This window comes from Pleurodeles waltl, chromosome 9, assembly GCF_031143425.1.
Source record: "Pleurodeles waltl isolate 20211129_DDA chromosome 9, aPleWal1.hap1.20221129, whole genome shotgun sequence".
Taxonomy (NCBI): Eukaryota; Metazoa; Chordata; class Amphibia; order Caudata; family Salamandridae; genus Pleurodeles; species Pleurodeles waltl.
This window is the reverse complement of record NC_090448.1, coordinates 325314877-325339150: the sequence shown is the minus strand read 5'-3', so window position 1 is coordinate 325339150 and position 24274 is coordinate 325314877. Positions and strand designations below refer to the sequence as shown.

At 48.0% G+C, this 24274-nt stretch overlaps 1 protein-coding gene across 2 annotated transcripts in view; it reads right to left on the bottom strand.

Annotated features, from left to right (window-relative positions):
• RBM5 (RNA binding motif protein 5) overlaps positions 1-24274 on the bottom strand; it is a 313693-nt gene that overhangs the window by 103531 nt on the left and 185888 nt on the right. For both annotated transcript variants that reach the window (XM_069206838.1, XM_069206839.1), the window contains 2 exons: positions 22236-22412; positions 10368-10511 (listed from right to left, as the gene is read on the bottom strand). In XM_069206838.1, the coding sequence (XP_069062939.1) occupies positions 10368-10511; positions 22236-22412 (321 nt within the window). The remainder of the gene's footprint in view (positions 1-10367; positions 10512-22235; positions 22413-24274) is intronic.

The following is a 24274-nucleotide window of genomic DNA, read 5'->3' as shown; positions in this document are numbered from 1 at the left end:
CACTGTTTGGGCCTTTTTCGGTGCCGACGGTCGGTCACCGATTTTATGGGTTGAGCCATGGCCTGGTGGCAGTGGCGTCCCCTGGGCCTTGTAAATGTTTCTTTGTGTGGTTTTCGACGTCTTACTCACGGTTTGTGTATCGTCGAATCCTTCGGAGTCTGAGTCTTGGATCGAGAAGGTACCTTCCTCTTCCTGTTCCTCGAACTCCCGTTGGGCTGTCGGTGCGGACGCCATTTGAAGTCTTCTGGCTCGACGGTCTCGGAGTGTTTTTCGGGACCGGAACGCACGACAGGCCTCGCAGGTGTCTTCGCTGTGCTCAGGTGACAGGCACAGGTTGCAGACCAAGTGTTGGTCTGTGTAGGGGTATTTATTGTGGCATTTGGGGCAGAAACGGAACGGGGTCCGTTCCATCGGCGTTCCTCAGCACGCGGTCGGGCCGACCAGGCCCCGACGGAGGATCGAAAAACTACCCCGAAGGGCACCGGAGCTCTTCGATCTTCGATGCGGTGTTGAATCTAAGTACGCCGATCCCGAACGCAACAATACCGACGAAAATCTTCCGAAATTAACTATTTTTTCCGTTCCGAAACTCGGAGCGACAGGAACACGTCCGAACCCGATGGCGGAAAAAAAACAATCGAGGATGGAGTCGACGCCCATGCGCAATGGAGACAAAAGGAGGAGTCACTCGGTCCCGTGACTCGAAAGACTTCTTCGAAGAAAAACAACTTGTAACACTCCGGCCCAACACCAGATGGCGAGCTATTGCAGAACATGCGTATCTACAGCGACAGATGCCATCGAACGTACCAGTTACAAGGGACTTATCTGGATGCCAGGGTCTGCCAATTGTGGATACAAAAGTACAGGTTAGGGAAAGAACACTGGTGCTGGGGCCTGGTTAGCAGGCCTCAGCACACTTTCAATTGTAAACATAGCATCAGCAAAGGCAAAAAGTCAGGGGGCAACCATGCCAAGGAGGCATTTCCTTACACAACCCCCCCCCCCCCAAACGAAAGAGGATGAGACTAACCTTTCCCAAGAGAGTCTTCATTTTCTAAGTGGAAGAACCTGGAAAGGCCATCTGCATTGGCATGGGCAGTCCCAGGTCTGTGTTCCACTATAAAGTCCATTCCCTGTAGGGAGATGGACCACCTCAACAGTTTAGGATTTTCACATTTCATTTGCATCAGCCATTTGAGAGGTCTGTGGTCAGTTTGAACTAGGAAGTGAGTCCCAAAGAGGTATGGTCTCAGCTTCTTCAGGGACCAAACCACAGCAAAGGCCTCCCTCTCAATGGCACTCCAACGCTGCTCCCTGGGGAGTAACCTCCTGCTAATGAAAGCAACAGGCTGGTCAAGGCCATCATCATTTGTTTGGGACAAAACTGCCCCTATCCCATGTTCAGAGGCATCTGTCTGCACAATGAACTGCTTAGAATAATCTGGAGCTTTTAGAACTGGTGCTGAGCACATTGCTTGTTTCAGGGTGTCAAAGGCCTGTTGGCATTCCACAGTCCAGTTCACTTTCTTGGGCATTTTCTTGGAGGTGAGTTCAGTGAGGGCTGTCACAATGGATCCATATCCCTTCACAAACCTCCTGTAATACCCAGTCAAGCCAAGGAATGCCCTGACTTGAGTCTGGGTTTTTGGAGCTACCCAGTCCAGAATAGTCTGGATCTTGGGTTGGAGTGGCTGAACTTGGCCTCCACCTACAAGGTGGCCCAAGTAAACCACAGTTCCCTGCCCTATCTGGCATTTGGATGCCTTGATCGAGAGGCCTGCAGATTGCAGAGCCTTCAAAACCTTCTTCAGGTGGACCAGGTGATCCTGCCAGGTGGAGCTAAAGACAGCAATATCATCAAGATAAGCTGTGCTAAAGGACTCCAAGCCAGCAAGGACTTGATTCACCAACCTTTGGAAGGTGGCAGGGGCATTCTTTAAACCAAAGGGCATAACAGTAAACTGATAATGCCCATCAGGTGTGGAGAATGCTGTTTTCTCTTTTGCTCCAGGTGCCATTTTTATTTGCCAGTACCCTGCTGTCAAGTCAAAGGTACTTAAGAATTTGGCAGCACCTAATTTATCTATGAGCTCATCAGCTCTAGGAATTGGATGAGCATCTGTCTTGGTGACAGAATTGAGCCCTCTGTAATCCACACAAAACCTCATCTCTTTCTTTCCATCTTTGGTGTGAGGTTTGGGGACTAAGACCACTGGGCTAGCCCAGGGGCTGTCAGAGCGCTCAATTACTCCCAATTCCAGCATCTTGTGGACTTCCACCTTGATGCTTTCCTTAACATGGTCAGACTGTCTAAAGATTTTGTTTTTGACAGGCATGCTGTCTCCTGTGTCCACATCATGGGTACACAGGTGTGTCTGACCAGGGGTTAAGGAGAAGAGTTCAGGAAACTGTTGTAGGACTCTCCTACAATCAGCTTGCTGTTGGCCAGAGAGGGTGTCTGAGTAGATCACTCCATCTACTGAGCCATCTTTTGGGTCTGATGACAGAAGATCAGGGAGAGGTTCACTCTCTGCCTCCTGATCCTCATCTGTTACCATCAACAGATTCACATCAGCCCTGTCATGGAAGAGCTTAAGGCGGTTCACATGGATCACCCTCTTGGGGCTCCTGCTTGTGCCCAGGTCCACCAGGTAGGTGACCTGACTCTTCCTTTCTAGCACTGGGTAAGGGCCACTCCATTTGTCCTGGAGTGCCCTGGGAGCCACAGGCTCCAGAACCCAGACTTTCTTCCCTGGTTGGAACTCAACCAGTGCAGCCTTTTGGTCATACCAAAACTTCTGGAGCGGTTGGCTGGCCTCAAGGTTTTTGGTTGCCTTTTCCATGTACTTTGCCATTCTAGAGCGAAGGCCAAGTACATAGTTCACTATGTCTTGTTTAGGCTCATGGAGAGGTCTCTCCCAGCCTTCTTTAACAAGGGCAAGTGGTCCCCTTACAGGATGACCAAACAGAAGTTCAAAGGGTGAGAATCCTACTCCCTTCTGTGGCACCTCTCTGTAAGCAAAAAGCAGACATGGCAAGAGGACATCCCATCTCCTTTTGAGCTTTTCTGGGAGCCCCATGATCATGCCTTTTAATGTCTTGTTGAATCTCTCAACTAAGCCATTAGTTTGTGGATGGTATGGTGTAGTGAATTTGTAAGTCACTCCACACTCATTCCACATGTGTTTTAGGTATGCTGACATGAAGTTGGTACCTCTGTCAGACACCACCTCCTTAGGGAAACCCACTCTGGTAAAGATACCAATGAGGGCCTTGGCTACTGCAGGGGCAGTAGTCGACCTAAGGGGAACAGCTTCAGGATACCTAGTAGCATGATCCACTACTACTAGGATGTACATATTTCCTGAGGCTGTGGGAGGTTCCAGTGGACCAACTATGTCCACACCCACTCTTTCAAAGGGGACCCCCACCACTGGAAGTGGAATGAGGGGGGCCTTTGGGTGCCCACCGGTCTTACCACTGGATTGACAGGTGGGGCAGGAGAGGCAAAACTCCTTAACCTTCTGGGACATATTGGGCCAGTAGAAGTGGTTGACTAACCTCTCCCACGTCTTGGTTTGTCCCAAATGCCCAGCAAGGGGAATATCATGGGCTAAGGTCAGAATAAACTCTCTGAACGACTGAGGCACTACCACTCTCCTAGTGGCACCAGGTTTGGGGTCTCTGGCCTCAGTGTACAGGAGTCCATCTTCCCAATAGACCCTATGTGTTCCATTTTTCTTGCCCTTGGACTCTTCAGCAGCTTGCTGCCTAAGGCCTTCAAGAGAGGGACAGGTTTCTTGTCCCTTACACAGCTCCTCCCTTGAGGGTCCCCCTGGGCCTAAGAGCTCAACCTGATAAGGTTCAAGCTCCAAAGGCTCAGTTCCCTCAGAGGGCAGAACTTCTTCCTGAGAAGAGAGGTTCTCTTTTTCTGACTGTGTTGCAGTTGGCTTCCCAACTGACTTTCCTTTTCTCTTGGTAGGCTGGGCCATTTTTCCAGACTCCAGCTCTACTTTTTCACCCTGTGCCTTGCATTGTGCTCTTGTTTTTACACACACCAGTTCAGGGATACCCAGCATGGCTGCATGGGTTTTTAGTTCTACCTCAGCCCATGCGGAGGACTCCAGGTCATTTCCAAGCAGACAGTCTACTGGGATGTTTGAGGAGACCACCACCTGTTTCAGGCCATTGACCCCTCCCCATTCTAAAGTTACCATTGCCATGGGATGTGCTTTAGTTTGATTGTCAGCATTGGTGACTGTATAAGTTTTTCCAGTCAGGTATTGGCCAGGGGAAACCAGTTTCTCTGTCACCATGGTGACACTGGCACCTGTATCCCTCAGGCCCTCTACACTTGTCCCATTAATAAAGAGCTGCTGCCTGTATTTTTGCATGTTAGGCGGCCAGGCAGCTAGTGTGGCTAAATCCACCCCACCCTCCGAGACTAGAGTAGCTTCAGTGTGGACCCCGATTTGCTCTGGGCACACTGTTGATCCCACTTGGAGACTAGCCCTTCCAGTGTTACCTGGATTGGAGTTTGGAGTGGGACTTTTCTTGGGACAGGCCTGGTCTCCAGTTTGGTGTCCAGACTGACTACAGTTTCGACACCAGGCCTTTTTGGGATCAAAGTTTTTACCCTTGTACCCAGGATTGTTTTGTGAAGAGGCTCTGGGCCCACCCTCCTGTGCAGGTTTTTGGGGGCCTTTAGAAGACTCTTGACTATTTTTATTTTTGGCTGTCTCACCACCTTTCCCCTGGGGAGGTTTTGTGACCCCTTTCTTTTGGTCACCCCCTGTGGAAGTTTTGGACACCCTAGTCTTGACCCAATGGTCCGCCTTCTTTCCCAATTCTTGGGGAGAAATTGGTCCTAGGTCTACCAGATGCTGATGCAGTTTATCATTGAAACAATTACTTAACAGGTGTTCTTTCACAAATAAATTGTACAGCCCATCATAATTACTTACACCACTGCCTTGAATCCAACCATCTAGTGTTTTCACTGAGTAGTCTACAAAGTCAACCCAGGTCTGGCTCGAGGATTTTTGAGCCCCCCTGAATCTAATCCTATACTCCTCAGTGGAGAATCCAAAGCCCTCAATCAGGGTACCCTTCATGAGGTCATAAGATTCTGCATCTTTTCCAGAGAGTGTGAGGAGACTATCCCTACACTTTCCTGTGAACATTTCCCAAAGGAGAGCACCCCAGTGAGATCTGTTCACTTTTCTGGTTACACAAGCTCTCTCAAAAGCTGTGAACCATTTGGTGATGTCATCACCATCTTCATATTTAGTTACAATCCCTTTAGGGATTTTCAACATGTCAGGAGAATCTCTGACCCTATTTATGTTGCTGCCACCATTGATGGGTCCTAGGCCCATCTCTGGTCTTTCCCTCTCTATGGCTAGGATCTGTCTTTCCAAAGCCAATCTTTTGGCCATCCTGGCTAACTGGATGTCCTCTTCACTGGAGTTATCCTCAGTGATTTCAGAGGTGTTGGTCTCACCTGTGAGAGAACCAGCATCTCTGACTATTATTTTTGGAGTCAGGGTTTGAGAGACCCTGTTCTCCCTAGATAGGACTGGTAGGGGGGAATTTTCCTCCAAGTCACTATCCTCTTCCTCTGAGTTGCCACCCTCAGAGGGGTTGGCCTTTTCAAACTCTGCCAAAAGCTCCTGGAGCTGTATTTTGGTAGGTTTGGGGCCCATTGTTATTTTCTTTATTTTACAGAGTGACCTTAGCTCCCTCATCTTAAGATGGAGGTAAGGTGTGGTGTCGAGTTCCACCACAGTCACATCTGTGCTAGACATTTTGCTTCTAAAAGTTGGAATACTTTTTAAGAATCTACAACTGGTTCTAGAATCTAATTCAAACTTTTACAAACTTTTAAACTCTAAAAGAAATGCTAAACAGGATCTAACACAAGGACCTAGCAGGTCTTTTAAGAATTTAGAAAACTTTTCAAATTGCAAAAATCTATTTCTAATGACAATTTTGGAATTTGTCGTGTGATCAGGTATTGGCTGAGTAGTCCAGCAAATGCAAAGTCTTGTACCCCACCGCTGATCCACCAATGTAGGAAGTTGGCTCTGTATGTGCTATTTCAAAGTAAGGAATAGCATGCACAGAGTCCAAGGGTTCCCCTTAGAGGTAAAATAGTGGTAAAAATAGATAATACTAATGCTCTATTTCGTGGTAGTCTGGTCGAGCAGTAGGCTTATCCAAGGAGTAGTGTTAAGCATTTGTTGTACATACACATAGACAATAAATGAGGTACACACACTCAGACAAATCCAGCCAATAGGTTTTGTTATAGAAAAATATATTTTCTTAGTTTATTTTAAGAACCACAGGTTCAAATTTAACATGTAATATCTTGTTTGAAAGGTATTGCAGGTAAGTACATTAGGAACTTTGAATCATTTCAATTGCATGTATACTTTTCAAGTTATTCACACATAGCTACTTTAAAAGTGGACACTTAGTGCAATTTTCACAGTTCCTGGGGGAGGTAAGTTTTTGTTAGTTTTACCAGGAAAGTAAGACACTTACAGGGTTCAGTTCTTGGTCCAAGGTAGCCCACCGTTGGGGGTTCAGAGCAACCCCAAAGTCACCACACCAGCAGCTCAGGGCCGGTCAGGTGCAGAGTTCAAAGTGGTGCCCAAAACGCATAGGCTGCAATGGAGAGAAGGGGGTGCCCCGGTTCCAGTCTGCCAGCAGGTAAGTATCCGCGTCTTCGGAGGGCAGACCGGGGGGTTTTGTAGGGCACCGGGGGGACACAAGCCCACACAGAAATTTCACCCTCAGCGGCACGGGGGCGGCCGGGTGCAGTGTTAGAACAAGCGTCGGGTTTGTAATGGAAGTCAATGAGAGATCAAGGGATCTCTTCAGCGCTGCAGGCAGGCAAGGGGGGGCTTCCTCGGGGAAACCTCCACTTGGGCAAGGGAGAGGGACTCCTGGGGGTCACTTCGGCAGTGAAAGTTCGGTCCTTCAGGTCCTGGGGGCTGCGGGTGCAGGGTCTTTTCCAGGCGTCGGGACTTAGGTTTCAGAGAGTCGCGGTCAGGGGAAGCCTCGGGATTCCCTCTGCAGGCGGCGCTGTGGGGGCTCAGGGGGGACAGGTTTTGGTACTCCCAGTCGGAGAGTAGTCCGGGGGTCCTCCCTGAGGTGTTGGTTCTCCACCAGCCGAGTCGGGGTCGCCGGGTGCAGTGTTGCAAGTCTCACGCTTCTTGCGGGGAGTTGCAGGGGTCTTTAAAGCTGCTCCTTGAAACAAAGTTGCAGTCTTTTTGGAGCAGGTCCGCTGTCCTCGGGAGTTTCTGGTCGTCGTCGAAGTAGGGCAGTCCTCAGAGGATTCAGAGGTCGCTGGTCCCTTTGGAAGGCGTCGCTGGAGCAGAGTTCTTTGGAAGGCAGGAGACAGGCCGGTGAGTTTCTGGAGCCAAGGCAGTTGTTGTCTTCTGGTCTTCCTCTGCAGGGGTTTTCAGCTGGGCAGTCCTTCTTGTTGTCGCAGGAATCTAATTTTCTAGGGTTCAGGGTAGCCCTTAAATACTAAATTTAAGGGCGTGTTTAGGTCTGGGGGGTTAGTAGCCAATGGCTACTAGCCCTGAGGGTGGGTACACCCTCTTTGTGCCTCCTCCCAAGGGGAGGGGGTCACAATCCTAACCCTATTGGGGGAATCCTCCATCTGCAAGATGGAGGATTTCTAAAAGTTAGTCACTTCAGCTCAGGACACCTTAGGGGCTGTCCTGACTGGCCAGTGACTCCTCCTTGTTGCTTTCTTTGTTCCCTCCAGCCTTGCCGCCAAAAGTGGGGGCCGTGGCCGGAGGGGGCGGGCAACTCCACTAAGCTGGAGTGCCCTGCTGGGCTGTGACAAAGGGGTGAGCCTTTGAGGCTCACCGCCAGGTGTCACAGCTCCTGCCTGGGGGAGGTGTTGGCATCTCCAACCAGTGCAGGCTTTGTTACCGGCCTCAGAGTGACAAAGGCACTCTCCCCATGGGGCCAGCAACATGTCTCTGGTGTGGCAGGCTGCTGGAACTAGTCAGCCTACACAGACAGTCGGTTAAGTTTCAGGGGGCACCTCTAAGGTGCCCTCTGGGGTGTATTTTGCAATAAAATGTACACTGGCATCAGTGTGCATTTATTGTGCTGAGAAGTTTGATACCAAACTTCCCAGTTTTCAGTGTAGCCATTATGGTGCTGTGGAGTTCGTGTTTGACAAACTCCCAGACCATATACTCTTATGGCTACCCTGCACTTACAATGTCTAAGGTTTTGTTTAGACACTGTAGGGGTACCATGCTCATGCACTGGTACCCTCACCTATGGTATAGTGCACCCTGCCTTAGGGCTGTAAGGCCTGCTAGAGGGGTGTCTTACCTATACTGCATAGGCAGTGAGAGGCTGGCATGGCACCCTGAGGGGAGTGCCATGTCGACTTACTCGTTTTGTCCTCACTAGCACACACAAGCTGGCAAGCAGTGTGTCTGTGCTGAGTGAGAGGTCTCCAGGGTGGCATAAGACATGCTGCAGCCCTTAGAGACCTTCCTTGGCATCAGGGCCCTTGGTACTAGAAGTACCAGTTACAAGGGACTTATCTGGATGCCAGGGTCTGCCAATTGTGGATACAAAAGTACAGGTTAGGGAAAGAACACTGGTGCTGGGGCCTGGTTAGCAGGCCTCAGCACACATTCAATTGTAAACATAGCATCAGCAAAGGCAAAAAGTCAGGGGGCAACCATGCCAAGGAGGCATTTCCTTACATGGCATTATAGCTCAAGCTGGCAAATTCAAAACAGGGGGGGGGGGGGGGGTGGGGGGAAACCAGGATCGAGTGTCTGCATCGGCTCAATATCCAGCGATCCTGGGCAAATTATTTAAATTTCCCTGTGCCCATGATTAAGTGCCTTGAATCCCTCAGGGTTGATTTGCTGAGCTTTATAAATCAAATAAATTAATGGAATTTGGCGATGCACCAATGCGTAGGAGCCAATTCTACTACCCTTTTACCTAGTGCATGAATAATTTGCTCTCGGTTGGGAGAGGGACATCACCTGTGCCCTATAGGTTATCTTGTTTCGAAACTGTATGCACAACTAGAAATTCAGGTTGTAAATGGCCTTGTAAGTATAGAGGGTCATTAGGGGAGACCTTATCGACCCTAGCTGTAAATACCATTCCTTTAGCTGGCAGGAGACTATAGAGAGGCAGCCTTATTGTGCCCTTTGGGAGTGGGAGGCACAGGAAGGATAAGGACCTATCAAAGGTCAATGTTCTCTTGTGAGGAACAGATCCTCTTGAGCTTGACTCCAAATACTTTGGGACAGTGTGTCTCAGCGCCAAGCCTCTACTTCAGTACCTGGAGTATCGAGTTGCTCGACATCACTACTCTCTTCTCTAGTCTTCCTCCTGGTATCTGCCATGGAGGCCGGGTTAATTCGACAAGTGCACATGTTTTTGGTTCCAGAACGCAAGACATGCCAAACAGGAGTCTTTACTGTGATCCAGGGTCAAACAAAGGTTACAGAGCCCTCACCTCGATGAGGTTTGCAACTTGGCACGGCAAGTGGTGTAGAACCAAAATGCTGTCCTTTCCATTACGAGGACATTCTCGACTCAAACAGAAGTCGAAAGGCTGCTGAACGACAGAGTCAAAAGAACACAACGGTGGAGACCGACAGAGTGAGTTTGTTTGGAGGATCAACTAACAGATCTGAAGACCTGCTGATAATCACGTGGAGCTGAACTGCTGAGCTCACTAACACACATCTGAACTCGACGGTGGAGAATAAACAACCCAACAATGAAAGGGATGCCCATGGGCATTACCACTAGTTGGTGGAGTCACTAGACCCGGCACCGCAAAACTTGCAATTTATGAAAAAACTGAGGTTTTGAAACAAGACGACAACAGAGGCTGTAGCACCCACCTGAGTACTCCAGGAACAGGCTCATTTCTGCAACTTATCAAGTATGCGCCCTTGTGCCTGGAGAAACGTCACTACATAGGAAAGCCATTTTGTAAAGATTCTCTGTGTTGAATAGTCTGAAGAGAAGCACCTTCAACTGATAGTGCTAGCAATTACCATCAGTGATCCAAAAAAGTGGTAAATTTTCAGGACTCCAGCAGAATATCTTTTAAAAGTTAAGTTGTGAATAAATCTAACCACAAGCCACACAACGCGCACCTGTAACAAGATGCACATTCCACACAGTCGCTTCTAGTGCAGGTCTCCTGGCTAGGCTCACTTTACAACAGACATTTACAGCACAAAAAGATGAATGAAAAAATTTACAACATTTTAAATGGGAATAACTTCCTTACATAAACTAAACTAGGGGAGTTCAGCCATCTTACAAAGAGTGCGGATCATTACCTTTTTCTCGAAGAGGGCAAAGCCTGCATCAGCAGCCGCAGATTCTCTCCTTTCCTCATCCTTTAAAGATGATGGCTGGAAATTCTTGACGTTTTCTTTCTGCTTGTTCAAACTCTTGGCCCAGCGCTCCATGTCCTTAGCAATCTATATTAAATAATTATTTCCAAACAAATATTTATGTCCTGCTTTTTTTTCTCCTCATGAACATGAAAACTAAACAAAACCAAAATTAAGATTTCAAATACAAAATCTACAGAGCAGGAACACTAGTGCTGTATTTTTGACAACCATTCATTTATGCACTGTAGAAAGTTGGCTCTGTATGTGCTATTTCAAAGTAAGGAATAGCATGCACAGAGTCCAAGGGTTCCCCTTAGAGGTAAAATAGTGGTAAAAAGAGATAATACTAATGCTCTATTTTGTGGTAGTGTGGTCGAGCAGTAGGCTTATCCAAGGAGTAGTGTTAAGCATTTGTTGTACATACACAGACAATAAATGAGGTACACACACTCAGAGACAAATCCAGCCAATAGGTTTTGTTATAGAAAAATATATTTTCTTAGTTTATTTTAAGAACCACAGGTTCAAATTTTACATGTAATAGCTCTTTTGAAAGGTATTGCAGGTAAGTACTCTAGGAACTTTGAATCATTACTTTAGCATGTATACTTTTTACATAAAACACAATAAGCTGTTTTAAAAGTGGACACTTAGTGCAATTTTCACAGTTCCTGGGGGAGGCAAGTTATTGTTAGTTTCAACAGGTAAGTAAGGCACTTACAGGTTTCAGTTTTTGGTCCAAGGTAGCCCACCGTTGGGGGTTCAGAGCAACCCCAAAGTTATCACACCAGCAGCTCAGGGCCGGTCAGGTGCAAAGGTCAAAGAGGTGCCCAAAACACATAGGCTATAATGGAGAGAAGGGGGTGCCCCGGTTCCAGTCTGCCAGCAGGTAAGTACCCGCGTCTTCGGAGGGCAGACCAGGGGGGTTTTGTAGGGCACCGGCGGGGGGGGGGGGGGGGGACACAAAGTAGCACAGAAAGTACACCCTCAGCAGCGCGGGGGCGGCCGGGTGCAGTGTGCAAACACGCGTCGGGTTTCCTTCAGGTTTCAATGGGAGACCAAGGGGTCTCTTCAGCGATGCAGGCAGGCAAGGGGGGGGGGCTCCTCGGGGTAGCCACCACCTGGGCAAGGGAGAGGGCCTCCTGGGGGTCACTCCTGCACAGAAGTTCCGTTTCTTTGGGGGCTGGGGTGCAGGGTCTTTCCCAGCCGTCGGGAAATGGAGTTCAGACAGTCGCGGTCAGGGGGAGCCTGGGGATTCCCTCTGCAGGCGTCGCTGTGGGGGCTCAGGGGGGACAACTTTGGTTACTCAGTCGTAGAGTCGCCGGAGGGTCCTCCCTGAGTTGGTTGTTCTCCACCAGTCGAGTCGGGGTCGCCGGGTGCAGTGTTGCAAGTCTCACGCTTCTTGAGGGGAGTTGCAGGGGTCTTTAAATCTGCTCCTTGTAACAAAGTTGCAGTTCTTTTGGAGCAGTGCCGCTGTCCTCGGGAGTTTGTCTTTTTCGAAGCAGGGCAGTCCTCAGAGGATTCAGAGGTCGCTGGTCCCTTGGAAAGCGTCGCTGGAGCAGGGTTCTTTGGAAGGCAGGAGACAGGCCGGTAAGTCTGGGGCCAAGGCAGTTGGTGTCTTCTGGTCTTTCTCTGCAGGGGTCTTTCAGCTCAGCAGTCCTTCTTGTAGTTGCAGGAATCTAATTTCTAGGTTCAGGGAAGCCCTTAAATACTAAATTTAAGGGCGTGTTTAGGTCTGGGGGGTTAGTAGCCAATGGCTACTAGCCCTGAGGGTGGGTACACCCTCTTTGTGCCTCCTCCCAAGGGGAGGGGGTCACATCCCTAATCCTATTGGGGGAATCCTCCATCTGCAAGATGGAGGATTTCTAAAAGTTAGAGTCACCTCTGCTCAGGACACCTTAGGGGCTGTCCTGACTGGCCAGTGACTCCTCCTTGTTATTCTCATTATTTTCTCCGGCCTTGCCGCCAAAAGTGGGGGCCGGGGCCGGAGGGGGCGGGCAACTCCACTAGCTGGAGTGTCCTGCGGGGCTGTGACAAAGGGGTGAGCCTTTGAGGCTCACCGCCAGGTGTTACAGCTCCTGCCTGGGGGAGGTGTTAGCATCTCCACCCAGTGCAGGCTTTGTTACTGGCCTCAGAGTGACAAAGGCACTCTCCCCATGGGGCCAGCAACATGTCTCTAGTGTGGCAGTGTAGGAAGTTGGCTCTGTATGTGCTATTTCAAAGTAAGGAATAGCATGCACAGAGTCCAAGGGTTCCCCTTAGAGGTAAAATAGTGGTAAAAATAGATAATACTAATGCTCTATTTTGTGGTAGTGTGGTCGAGCAGTAGGCTTATCCAAGGAGTAGTGTTAAGCATTTGTTGTACATACACATAGACAATAAATGAGGTACACACACTCAGAGACAAATCCAGCCAATAGGTTTTTGTATAGAAAAATATCTTTTCTTAGTTTATTTTAAGAACCACAGGTTCAAATTCTACATGTAATATCTCATTCGAAAGGTATTGCAGGTAAGTACTTTAGGAACTTTAAAGCATAAAAATTGCATGTATACTTTACAAGTTATTGACAAATAGCTGTTTTAAAAGTGGACACTTAGTGCAATTTTCACAGTTCCTAGGGGAGGTAAGTATTTGTTAGGTTAACCAGGTAAGTAAGACACTTACAGGGCTTAGTTCTTGGTCCAAGGTAGCCCACCGTTGGGGGTTCAGAGCAACCCCAAAGTCACCACACCAGCAGCTCAGGGCCGGTCAGGTGCAGAGTTCAAAGTGGTGCCCAAAACACATAGGCTAGAATGGAGAGAAGGGGGGTGCCCCGGTTCCGGTCTGCTTGCAGGTAAGTACCCGCGTCTTCGGAGGGCAGACCAGGGGGGTTTTGTAGGGCACCGGGGGGGGACACAAGTCCACACAGAAATTTCACCCTCAGCAGCGCGGGGGCGGCCGGGTGCAGTGTAGGAACAGGCGTCGGGTTCGCAATGTTAGTCTATGAGAGATCTCTGGATCTCTTCAGCGCTGCAGGCAGGCAAGGGGGGGATTCCTCGGGGAAACCTCCACTTGGGCAAGGGAGAGGGACTCCTGGGGGTCACTTCTCCAGTGAAAGTCCGGTCCTTCAGGTCCTGGGGGCTGCGGGTGCAGGGTCTCTCCCAGGCGTCGGGACTTTAGGTTCAAAGAGTCGCGGTCAGGGGAAGCCTCGGGATTCCCTCTGCAGGCGGCGCTGTGGGGGCTCAGGGGGGACAGGTTTTGGTACTCACAGTATCAGAGTAGTCCTGGGGTCCCTCCTGAGGTGTTGGATCGCCACCAGCCGAGTCGGGGTCGCCGGGTGCAGTGTTGCAAGTCTCACGCTTCTTGCGGGGAGCTTGCAGGGTTCTTTAAAGCTGCTGGAAACAAAGTTGCAGCTTTTCTTGGAGCAGGTCCGCTGTCCTCGGGAGTTTCTTGTCTTTTCGAAGTAGGGGCAGTCCTCAGAGGATGTCGAGGTCGCTGGTCCCTTTGGAAGGCGTCGCTGGAGCAGGATCTTTGGAAGGCAGGAGACAGGCCAGTGAGTTTCTGGAGCCAAGGCAGTTGTCGTCTTCTGGTCTTCCTCTGCAGGGGTTTTTCAGCTAGGCAGTCCTTCTTCTTGTAGTTGCAGGAATCTAATTTTCTAGGGTTCAGGGTAGCCCTTAAATACTAAATTTAAGGGCGTGTTTAGGTCTGGGGGGTTAGTAGCCAATGGCTACTAGCCCTGAGGGTGGGTACACCCTCTTTGTGCCTCCTCCCAAGGGGAGGGGGTCACAATCCTAACCCTATTGGGGGAATCCTCCATCTGCAAGATGGAGGATTTCTAAAAGTTAGAGTCACCTCAGCTCAGGACACCTTAGGGGCTGTCCTGACTGGCCAGTGACTCCTCCTTGTTATTCTCATTATTTTCTCCGGCCTTGCCGCCAAAAGTGGGGCCTGGCCGGAGGGGGCGGGCAACTCCACTAGCTGGAGTGTCCTGCTGGGTTGGCACAAAGGAGGTGAGCCTTTGAGGCTCACCGCCAGGTGTGACAATTCCTGCCTGGGAGAGGTGTTAGCATCTCCACCCAGTGCAGGCTTTGTTACTGGCCTCAGAGTGACAAAGGCACTCTCCCCATGGGGCCAGCAACATGTCTCGGTTTGTGGCAGGCTGCTAAAACTAGTCAGCCTACACAGATAGTCGGTTAAGTTTCAGGGGGCACCTCTAAGGTGCCCTCTGTGGTGTATTTTACAATAAAATGTACACTGGCATCAGTGTGCATTTATTGTGCTGAGAAGTTTGATACCAAACTTCCCAGTTTTCAGTGTAGCCATTATGGTGCTGTGGAGTTCGTGTTTGACAGACTCCCAGACCATATACTCTTATGGCTACCCTGCACTTACAATGTCTAAGGTTTTGTTTAGACACTGTAGGGGTACCATGCTCATGCACTGGTACCCTCACCTATGGTATAGTGCACCCTGCCTTAGGGCTGTAAGGCCTGCTAGAGGGGTGTCTTACCTATACTGCATAGGCAGTGAGAGGCTGGCATGGCACCCTGAGGGGAGTGCCATGTCGACTTACTCGTTTTGTCCTCACTAGCACACACAAGCTGGCAAGCAGTGTGTCTGTGCTGAGTGAGAGGTCTCCAGGGTGGCATAAGACATGCTGCAGCCCTTAGAGACCTTCCTTGGCATCAGGGCCCTTGGTACTAGAAGTACCAGTTACAAGGGACTTATCTGGATGCCAGGGTCTGCCAATTGTGGATACAAAAGTACAGGTTAGGGAAAGAACACTGGTGCTGGGGCCTGGTTAGCAGGCCTCAGCACACTTTCAATTGTAAACATAGCATCAGCAAAGGCAAAAAGTCAGGGGGCAACCATGCCAAGGAGGCATTTCCTTACAGGCAGGCTGCTGGAACCAGTCAGCCTACACAGATAATCGGTTAAGTTTCAGGGGGCACCTCTAAGGTGCCCTCTGTGGTGTATTTTACAATAAAATGTACACTGGCATCAGTGTGCATTTATTGTGCTGAGAAGTTTGATACCAAACTTCCCAGTTTTCAGTGTAGCCATTATGGTGCTGTGGAGTTCGTGTAAAACAGACTCCCAGACCATATACGCTTATGGCTACCCTGCACTTACAATGTGTAAGGTTTTGCTTAGACACTGTAGGGGCACAGTGCTCATGCACTGGTACCCTCACCTATGGTATAGTGCACCCTGCCTTAGGGCTGTAAGGCCTGCTAGAGGGGTGTCTTACCTATACTGCATAGGCAGTGAGAGGCTGGCATGGCACCCTGAGGGGAGTGCCATGTCGACTTACTCATTTTGTTCTCACTAGCACACACAAGCTGGTAAGCAGTGTGTCTGTGCTGAGTGAGGGGTCTCTTAGGGTGGCATAATACATGCTGCAGCCCTTAGAGACCTTCCCTGGCATCAGGGCCCTTGGTACCAGAGGTACCAGTTACAAGGGACTTATCTGGATGCCAGGGTGTGCCAATTGTGGAACCAAAAGTACAGGTTAGGGAAAGAACACTGGTGCTGGGGCCTGGTTAGCAGGCCTCAGCACACTTTCAATTCAAAACATAGCATCAGCAAAGGCAAAAAGTCAGGGGGTAACCATGCCAAGGAGGCATTTCCTTACAGGTGCTTTTTGGTCGAAAGGCATATTAAGTGTTGCATGTTGAATTTCTGGTTTAAAACCAGAGGAGTGCAGCCATGCATGTCTTCTAATTGCGATGGCAGTATTTAAACTCCTTACAGCTGTATCAGCAGCATTGAGGGCAGATCTCATTTGATTATTGCCGATAGCATGGCCCTCTTCCATCACTGCTCTTCTGGGAGATGCTGTATAATATAGCTTGCACTTCTCCCCAATGGGCCCTGTCATACCTGGCTAGAAGAGCCTGAGAATTTGCAATTCTCCACTGATTTGCTGCTTGTGTAGCAACACTTTTCCCAGCTGCATCAAAATTTCTACTCTGCTTATCAGGAGGCAGTGCGTCTCCTGATTACTGGCTGTTTACCCTCTTTTTTGCCGCACTGACTACTATGGAGTCTGGAGGGAACTGATAAGCAATGTAATCTGGGTCAGTAGGGGCAGGCTTATACTTCTTATCAATTCTAGGGGTGATAATCCTAGCTCTTACAGGTTCAATAACAATTTGGTCTGCATGTTTAACCATTCCTGGTAACACTGGGAGACAACTGGTACCTGGTATGAGTAGAAGACAGGGTATTAAATAAAGTCTTCATCTAATGGCTCAGAATGCATGGTTACTCCATTATAAGCTGCTGCCCTAGATATTACTTGGGAGAATGCAGTGGTGTCTTCTGGAGAAGGTTTTGATGGATAAATGTCTGGATCATTGTCCGGGATTGGATCAGGGTCATAGAGGTCCCATGGGTCTGCTGCATCTCCATGTGAGTATAAAGAATGTGTTTGAGAAGGCGGTAGTGGGTTATTCGGAGGTGAGAGCTGTGGAGATGGAGGAGAAGTATGGAGAGGTAGTGGCTTCTTTTGTTTTTGCACCTTCGCTGGTGGTTGCAGAGAGTCTAGTTCCTCTTAGAAAGCCAGCTTTCTTTTGGTTTTTAAAGGGGGTGCAGTGATGATTCTTTCTGTCTCCTTATAAATATGGAGTCTCATCTATAAAACTTGTAATATTAGTTCAATCTCAGGCCCTTCCTCAGAAGTCTTATGAGATTCCATGATTGGCCTTGTAATCTGTCTTAATTTTTTGGAAAGTTCTTGTTCCTCTGTATAGGAGGATTTTTTTCAGCTCCGATGGTGTAGTTTTTTCGGTCCCAAAAAAGTAGTCTGAGGTCTCGGCTCCGAAGCAGACTGACTCCAGTAAAAGACCCCATTCCTCGGAGTCGAAAATTCGGCAGTGCTTTCAACAGATTTGCTCAACTCCGAAGTGGACGGAGGAGTGGCCGTTTTCGGCACCGACCCCGAAGGACGGTCGCCAGCAGTCTTTTTTGGGCTGAACCATAGCCTTCCGGCAGTGGTGTACCCAAACCCTTTGAATGTTTTTTGTGCAGAGGTGTAGGGGCAGACGTACTCACATGCAGGCCAGCTGTGATGGGTCTGTCTTCCGATTCCTGTTCAGAGTCTGTCTGCGCCTGCTCTTCCTCCAGGACGTCGAGATGTCGCTGCTTTGACACCATTTAGAGTTCTCAGGCCCTGTGACCCGAGGGTCTTTGATCGAAATGATCGACAGGCCTCACAAACTTGTTCCCATTGGTCTGGAGAAAGGCACAAATTACAAACCAAGTGGTTAGGGGTACTTCGCGTGGCACCAAGGGCATAATCGGAAGAGTGCGATCCATCACGCATCCCACGCGGTAGGCCAGAGTCAGGTGCCCCGAAGGTTCAGACAGGAATATGGATCGGGATGTTAGATGGGAAATGCGATCTAAACAGTACTGACGAATAAGGTGGTTTTCTGAGGTTTTCCGAATCAAAATCTTGGAGCGAGAGGAAACACGTCCGAACCCGACCGCAAAAAGAATACAATAACAATGGAGTCGATGCCCATGCGCACTGGAACCGAGAGGAGGAGTCACTCGATCCTGTGACTGAAAAGACTTCTTTGAAGAAAAACAACTTGTAACACTCCGAGCCCAACACTACATGTTGTAAGAGCTATGCATGGCATGTGTATCTGCAGCTACACATGCCATCGAACATATATTTTATGTATATGTAGTGTACACTTAACTCTGGGGTTTTTTTTTTTGGGGGGGGGGGGGGGGGGGGGGGGGTAAACTGCCTGTGAGTAATTAGTGTAGTGTTAATGTGATAAGCTCCTTCAAAGTCCAGATACGGAATCCCAGTGGTCCCAAAGGATGGGAGACCTAAAGACTCAGACCCACTAAAACACTAAACAATAATAGTCTATGTCCATGAAAATGATGTATAATTTTATTCAAATATTAACATGATTATTCTTCATATAAGATCAAACAATATCAAAATATATATCTAACAACCTAATATAACTCCTTATTATGCACCCTGGAAGGAATATCATAAAAAAGAACCACACACATTCAGTCATACTGAGCCATTCGTAACACGTTAAAAAGAAAAATCCAATGAGGACTAAATACATAGTACAGAGCCAATTCTAACTAATATGGAGGAAAGCAAGCATGGTATAGTATACATTTATATCTTGTAACCTGCCTCCTAATAAGTCCACAACTACATGAGTATGGTCACAAACCAATGATTTCAAAGTCGCATGATAGTAAAACGCCCAATGTCCAGGGTCCTCTAGATTCAGAGTATACCCTAGAATTAGTCCTTGTAGACTTGTAAGATGACAGCAGAATTCTTGTTGGCTCCAAGACCTTAATTTTTCCTCATTGTAAATCAACAGTTTAAGAAGACTACAAAGGACTTTTTTCTGAGAACCATAACTGGTGGAAGCTTTGTCGGTTAAAATGCCGACGTACGTTTCGGTGGAACTGCGATCACTAACGATTGCCCACCTTCTTCAGGGCACTGGCCTCTGTATGTAGACCCATAGATCCAGGGAGCAATTTGTAGCAGAATATGTATTTTTCAATAGTTGTCAGGCGAGCAGTGTTCTCAAGTTGAAAAGGGCATTAAAAGGCAGTTCAAGGAATAATACCGGACGATATATCAAACCGCAGTACAAAGCGTAGGTAAGTGTCTTGAGGTAGTGCCACAGTGTAAAGAAATGGCTCCCTGTTGCAGTTACCCCCCACTTTTTGCCTGATACTGATGCTGACTTGACTGAGAAGTGTGCTGGGACCCTGCTAACCAGGCCCCAGCACCAGTGTTCTTTCACCTAAAAATGTACTTTTGATTCCACAATTGGCACACCCTGGCATCCAGGTAAGTCCCTTGTAACTGGTACCCCTGGTACCAAGGGCCCTGATGCCAGGGAAGGTCTCTAAGGGCTGCAGCATATCTTATGCCACCCTTGGGACCCCTCACTCAGCACAGACACACTGCTTGCCAGCTTGTGTGTGCTGATAAGAACAAAACGAGTAAGTCGACATGGCACTCCCCCTCAGGGTGCCATGCCAACCTCACACTGTCTATGCAGTATAGACAAGTCACCCCTCTAGTAGGCCTTACAGCCCTAAGGCAGGGTGCACTATACCATAGGTGAGGGCACCAGTGGATGAGCACTATGCCCCTACAGTGTCTAAGCAAAACCTTAGACATTGTAAGTGCAGGGTAGCCATAAGACTATATGGTCTGGGAGTCTGTCAAAAACGAACTCCACAGCTCCATAATGGCTACACTGAATACTGGGAAGTTTAGTATCAAACTTCTCAGAATAATAAACCCACACTGATGCCAGTGTAGGATTTATTAAAAAATGCACACAGAGTGCATCTTAGAGATGCCCCCTGTATTTTACCCAATTGTTCAGTGCAGGACTGACTGGTCTGTGCCAGCCTGCTGCTGAGAGAGGAGTTTCTGACCTCATGCGGTGAGAGCCTTTGTGCCCTCTGAGGACAGAAACAAAGCCTGCTCTGGGTGGAGGTGCTTCACACCTCCCCCCTGCAGGAACTGTAACACCTAGCAGTGAGCTTAAAAAGCTCAAGCTTCGTGTTACAATGCCCCAGGGCACACCAGCTAGTGGAGATGCCCGCCCCCTGGACACAGCCCCCACTTTTGGCGGCAAGTCCAGGAGAGATAATGAGAAAAACAAGGAGGAGTCACTGGCCAGTCAGGACAGCCCCTAAGGTGTCCTGAGCTGAGGTGACTGACTTTTAGAAATCCTCCATCTTGTAGGAGGATTCCCCCAATAGGGATAGGAATGTGACCCCCTCCCCTTGGTAGGAGGCACAAAGAGGGTGTACCCACCCTCCGGGCTAGTAGCCATTGGCTACTAACCCCCCCAGACCTAAACACGCCCTTAAATTTAGTATTTAAGGGCTCCCCTGAACCTAAGAATTTAGATTCCTGAAACTACAAGAAGAAGACTGCTGAGCTGAAAAACCCCCTGCAGAGGAAGAACAGAAGACACCAACTGCTTTGGCCCCAGTCCTACCGGCCTGTCTCCTGCCTTCCAAAGAACCCTGCTCCAGCGACGCTTTCCAAGGGACCAGCGACCTCTGAATCCTCTGAGGACTGCCCTGCTTCAAGAAAGACAAGAAACTCCCGAGGACAGCAGCATTGCTCCAAAAGAACTGCAACTTTGTTTCAAGGAGCAGATTTAAAGACCCCTGCAACTCCCCGCAAGAAGCGTAAGACTTGCAACACTGCACCCGGCGACCCCGACTCGACTGGTGGAGAACCAACACCTCAGGGAGGACCCTCTGGCGACTCCAAGACCGTGAGTAACCAAAGTTGTCCCCCTTGAGCCCCCACAGCGACGCCTGCAGAGGGAATCCCGAGGCTCCCCCTGACCGCGACTGCCTGAACTCCATTTCCCGACGGCTGGAAAAGACCCTGCACCCGCAGCCCCCAGCACCTAAAGGAACGGAACTTCTGTGCAGGAGTGACCCCCAGGAGGCCCTCTCCCTTGCCCAGGTGGTGGCTACCCCGAGGAGCCCCCCCCACCCCCCTTGCTTGCCTGCACCGCTGAAGAGATCCCTTGGTCTCTCATTGAAAACCATTGAAAACCCAACGCGTGTTTGCACACTGCACCCGGCTGCCCCCGCGCTGCTGAGGGTGTACTTTTTGTGCTGACTTGTGTCCCCCCCGGTGCCCTACAAAACCCCCCTGGTCTGCCCTCCGAAGACGCGGGTACTTACCTGCTGGCAGACCGGAACCGGGGCACCCCCTTCTCTCCATTGAAGCCTATGTGTTTTGGGCACCTCTTTGACCTCTGCACCTGACCGGCCCTGAGCTGCTGGTGTGGTAACTTTTGGGTTGCTCTGAACCCCCAACGGTGGGCTACCTTGGACCCAAACCTGAGACTTGTAAGTGATTTACTTACCTGATAAAACTAACAAAAACTTACCTCCCCCAGGAACTGTGAAAATTGCACACTGTGTCCAATTTTAAAACAGCTTATTGTGTTTTAGGTAAAAAGTATACATGCTAATGTAATGATTCAAAGTTCCTAAAGTACTTACCTGCAATACCTTTCAAATGAGATATTACATGTAGAAATTGAACCTGTGGTTCTTAAAATAAACTAAGAAAATATATTTTTCTATAACAAAACCTATTGGCTGGATTTGTCTCTGAGTGTGTGTTCCTCATTTATTGCCTGTGTGTATGTACAACAAATGCTTAACACTACTCCTTTGATAAGCCTACTGCTCGACCACACTACCACAAAATAGAGCATTAGTATTATCTATTTTTGCCACTATCTTACCTCTAAGGGGAACCCTTGGACTCTGTGCATACTATTCCTTACTTTGAAATAGTGCGTACAGAGCCAACTTCCTACACAGTATAGGGCGTCATAGAAATAATGCAGACTAACATGGGGTGCGAACTCCCACAACCTCAATCTCCACCATAGGGGGACAACTAAATGTGGCACCCAGAGTGGATGTCCACCCAGCGAACGGTGGTATAGAAAAAATGACCCCGCATGTGGTCCGTAGATATTTGCAAAGAAAGCGACACATGGGTCAAAATTAAGTATCTAAGAATTTGCCCCCTCAACTGCACTGTGGACTAAGAAGGACACCGTGAGCTCATCGACCTCACTGCGACCAGATCAGGAGCACCAGAATCAAGAATACACAGAAGAATTTTAAAAAGGTAACACTTTGTATCTCCATACTATTGGCAGGCATGCTAACATCTGCCACTACAACTCATCCTAGACTCCTAAGAGGCATCTCATCTTAACACTGCAGGGAATAGCTTCACAATTTCTGCTCACCTGCTGAGCTGTTTTACTCTTGGGTTTTTCTTTTTTCTCCTTCCCTTCCTTTGTGTTGGCAGACATGCTGTTCGGCAGCTGCTGCTGCTGTTGCTGTGCAGTCTCGGAAGCCGGGAGATAAGTTTGTTTCTCTCCATCCCAGTAAAGGTACTGCAGAGTCAGCGAATTGTAATAATACTGGGCCCAAGGAAAAAAATTGGCATTATTCATCTAAAAAGTGAGCTTGTAAGCACATTTACACTAACTTGCAAGGAACGCATAAAAGCAGACATATCCAAGGTTTAAATCTAAATATATAATGTATTTTAGGTGACGAATTTCCATTACAAAATATGTAGCATGCTACTATCCGACTCAGTCGGACAAATAATTACAAAGTTGTGTGCAAATTGACTGGTTCTTCTTGCCTACTTTTACAACAAGCCACTGTTTGCTACCAGTGGCACATATGACTACTCAGTATTAATGTTATTTAACTGGTTCGCATTTAAACTACATTACTGTTCAAAAGCATCAACTTACTGCCCTACTGTCACAAACAGACCTGCTATGAAACATACTGAGCAAGATAAGGTTTCCTCACCATGAATTCCTTATTGAATTAAAAAACGGAGATCAAGGAAACAATGCTCCTTTCACTTCAGTAACCCTATAGCTGCTCTAAGATTTTTTCTCCTTCTTGAGACATTCCATACATTAATATAAACAAAGGCAGCAACAAACATCTACCCTATTTGCCAGTTGCTATCTAGTAAATGTTTTGGATCCGATAAAAATCAGACACCAACGATGGACGCAGTAATTTTTTCATATTCAGAGTTTTTGTGGTATAACTTGTGGAGTTTTACGCTTGATGCACCAGAACATCCCCATGTCCCATAAATACCGGGCCTTTTCGCTTTGCTCTAGACTAGTAAGTTGCTATCTTTATTAAACCTGGTAAATACCATGTGTGATAAACATCATACTACTTCTAACTGCGATACCTGTAGGTTTTTGCAAAGGAATTGCAATTCAACAGGCCCCTTCTTATCAGGCCAATGGAAAGCTTTACTTGAGAACATACATTACACTACCTTATAACTGTTCATCTGGAGACCCTCATTAACTAAATAAAAGAAATAAACCTTTGGCAATCTTCCACTGTCCTTGCCACCTCGCTGCACCTTTTGTGGACTCCAGTTTATGAAACTTGTTCCACCACCAGCCGTTGAAATAGCAACCAATACTATAGTCAGCAAAAGGCATGTATAAACCAAACCAGTCTCTATAAATTTACTGCATGCCTTTACGTAAAAGCAATGCTTTTTTAGACAGGTTGTGTATGCAGACCAGGAGTTCTGAGTTCTTTGTCTTAATACTAAATAATGCACCCTGGATGTGCCAACTGCTCAAGTCCACTTGTCATCCACAAACTCATGTAGGACAAGCAAACGGTGCCAACAAAACATAAGAGGGCATTACCCTCAGAAGAATCAACTTTGTCAAACTCAAAGGTTGATCAACGCTAGTTCAATTATTGTTAAATCTATCTGCCGAGGTAGGCCACCTTTACAACGCATTAAGTACAAAAAGGGACCACTACATCACAAGCATGACTAAGCATTTACCTCTACAACACAGTAGGTTGCAATCAGTCACATTACATTTACGAAGCAATTAAAGGTAGATAGTGGTGTTGAGGTTTTTTTTCCGGATTCAATAATGGGATGGTATGGTGTTTTTAGGATTTAGGTAAATGGAGCAGTAAGGGCTTTAGGAGTAGGTAGGAGAGTTTACCCCTATAAAAAATATATTTTTAAAAAGGGAGGCATGGGGGTTTACCCTTCAAGCGTTGAAGTGGTCAATGTCACTGCAGTGACTAATTGGGAAGTGTATTTGTTCTAGTGGATATGTTGTATGCATAATGGGTGGTGATGGGCTGTGTGGTAGTGTTTTACCTCCTCAGTACTGTGCACAATATAAATATTAATTCAATTTATAAATCTCAGTATTACAAATATACCAGAAAAGTTCACAACACCTATTAAAGGTATTGT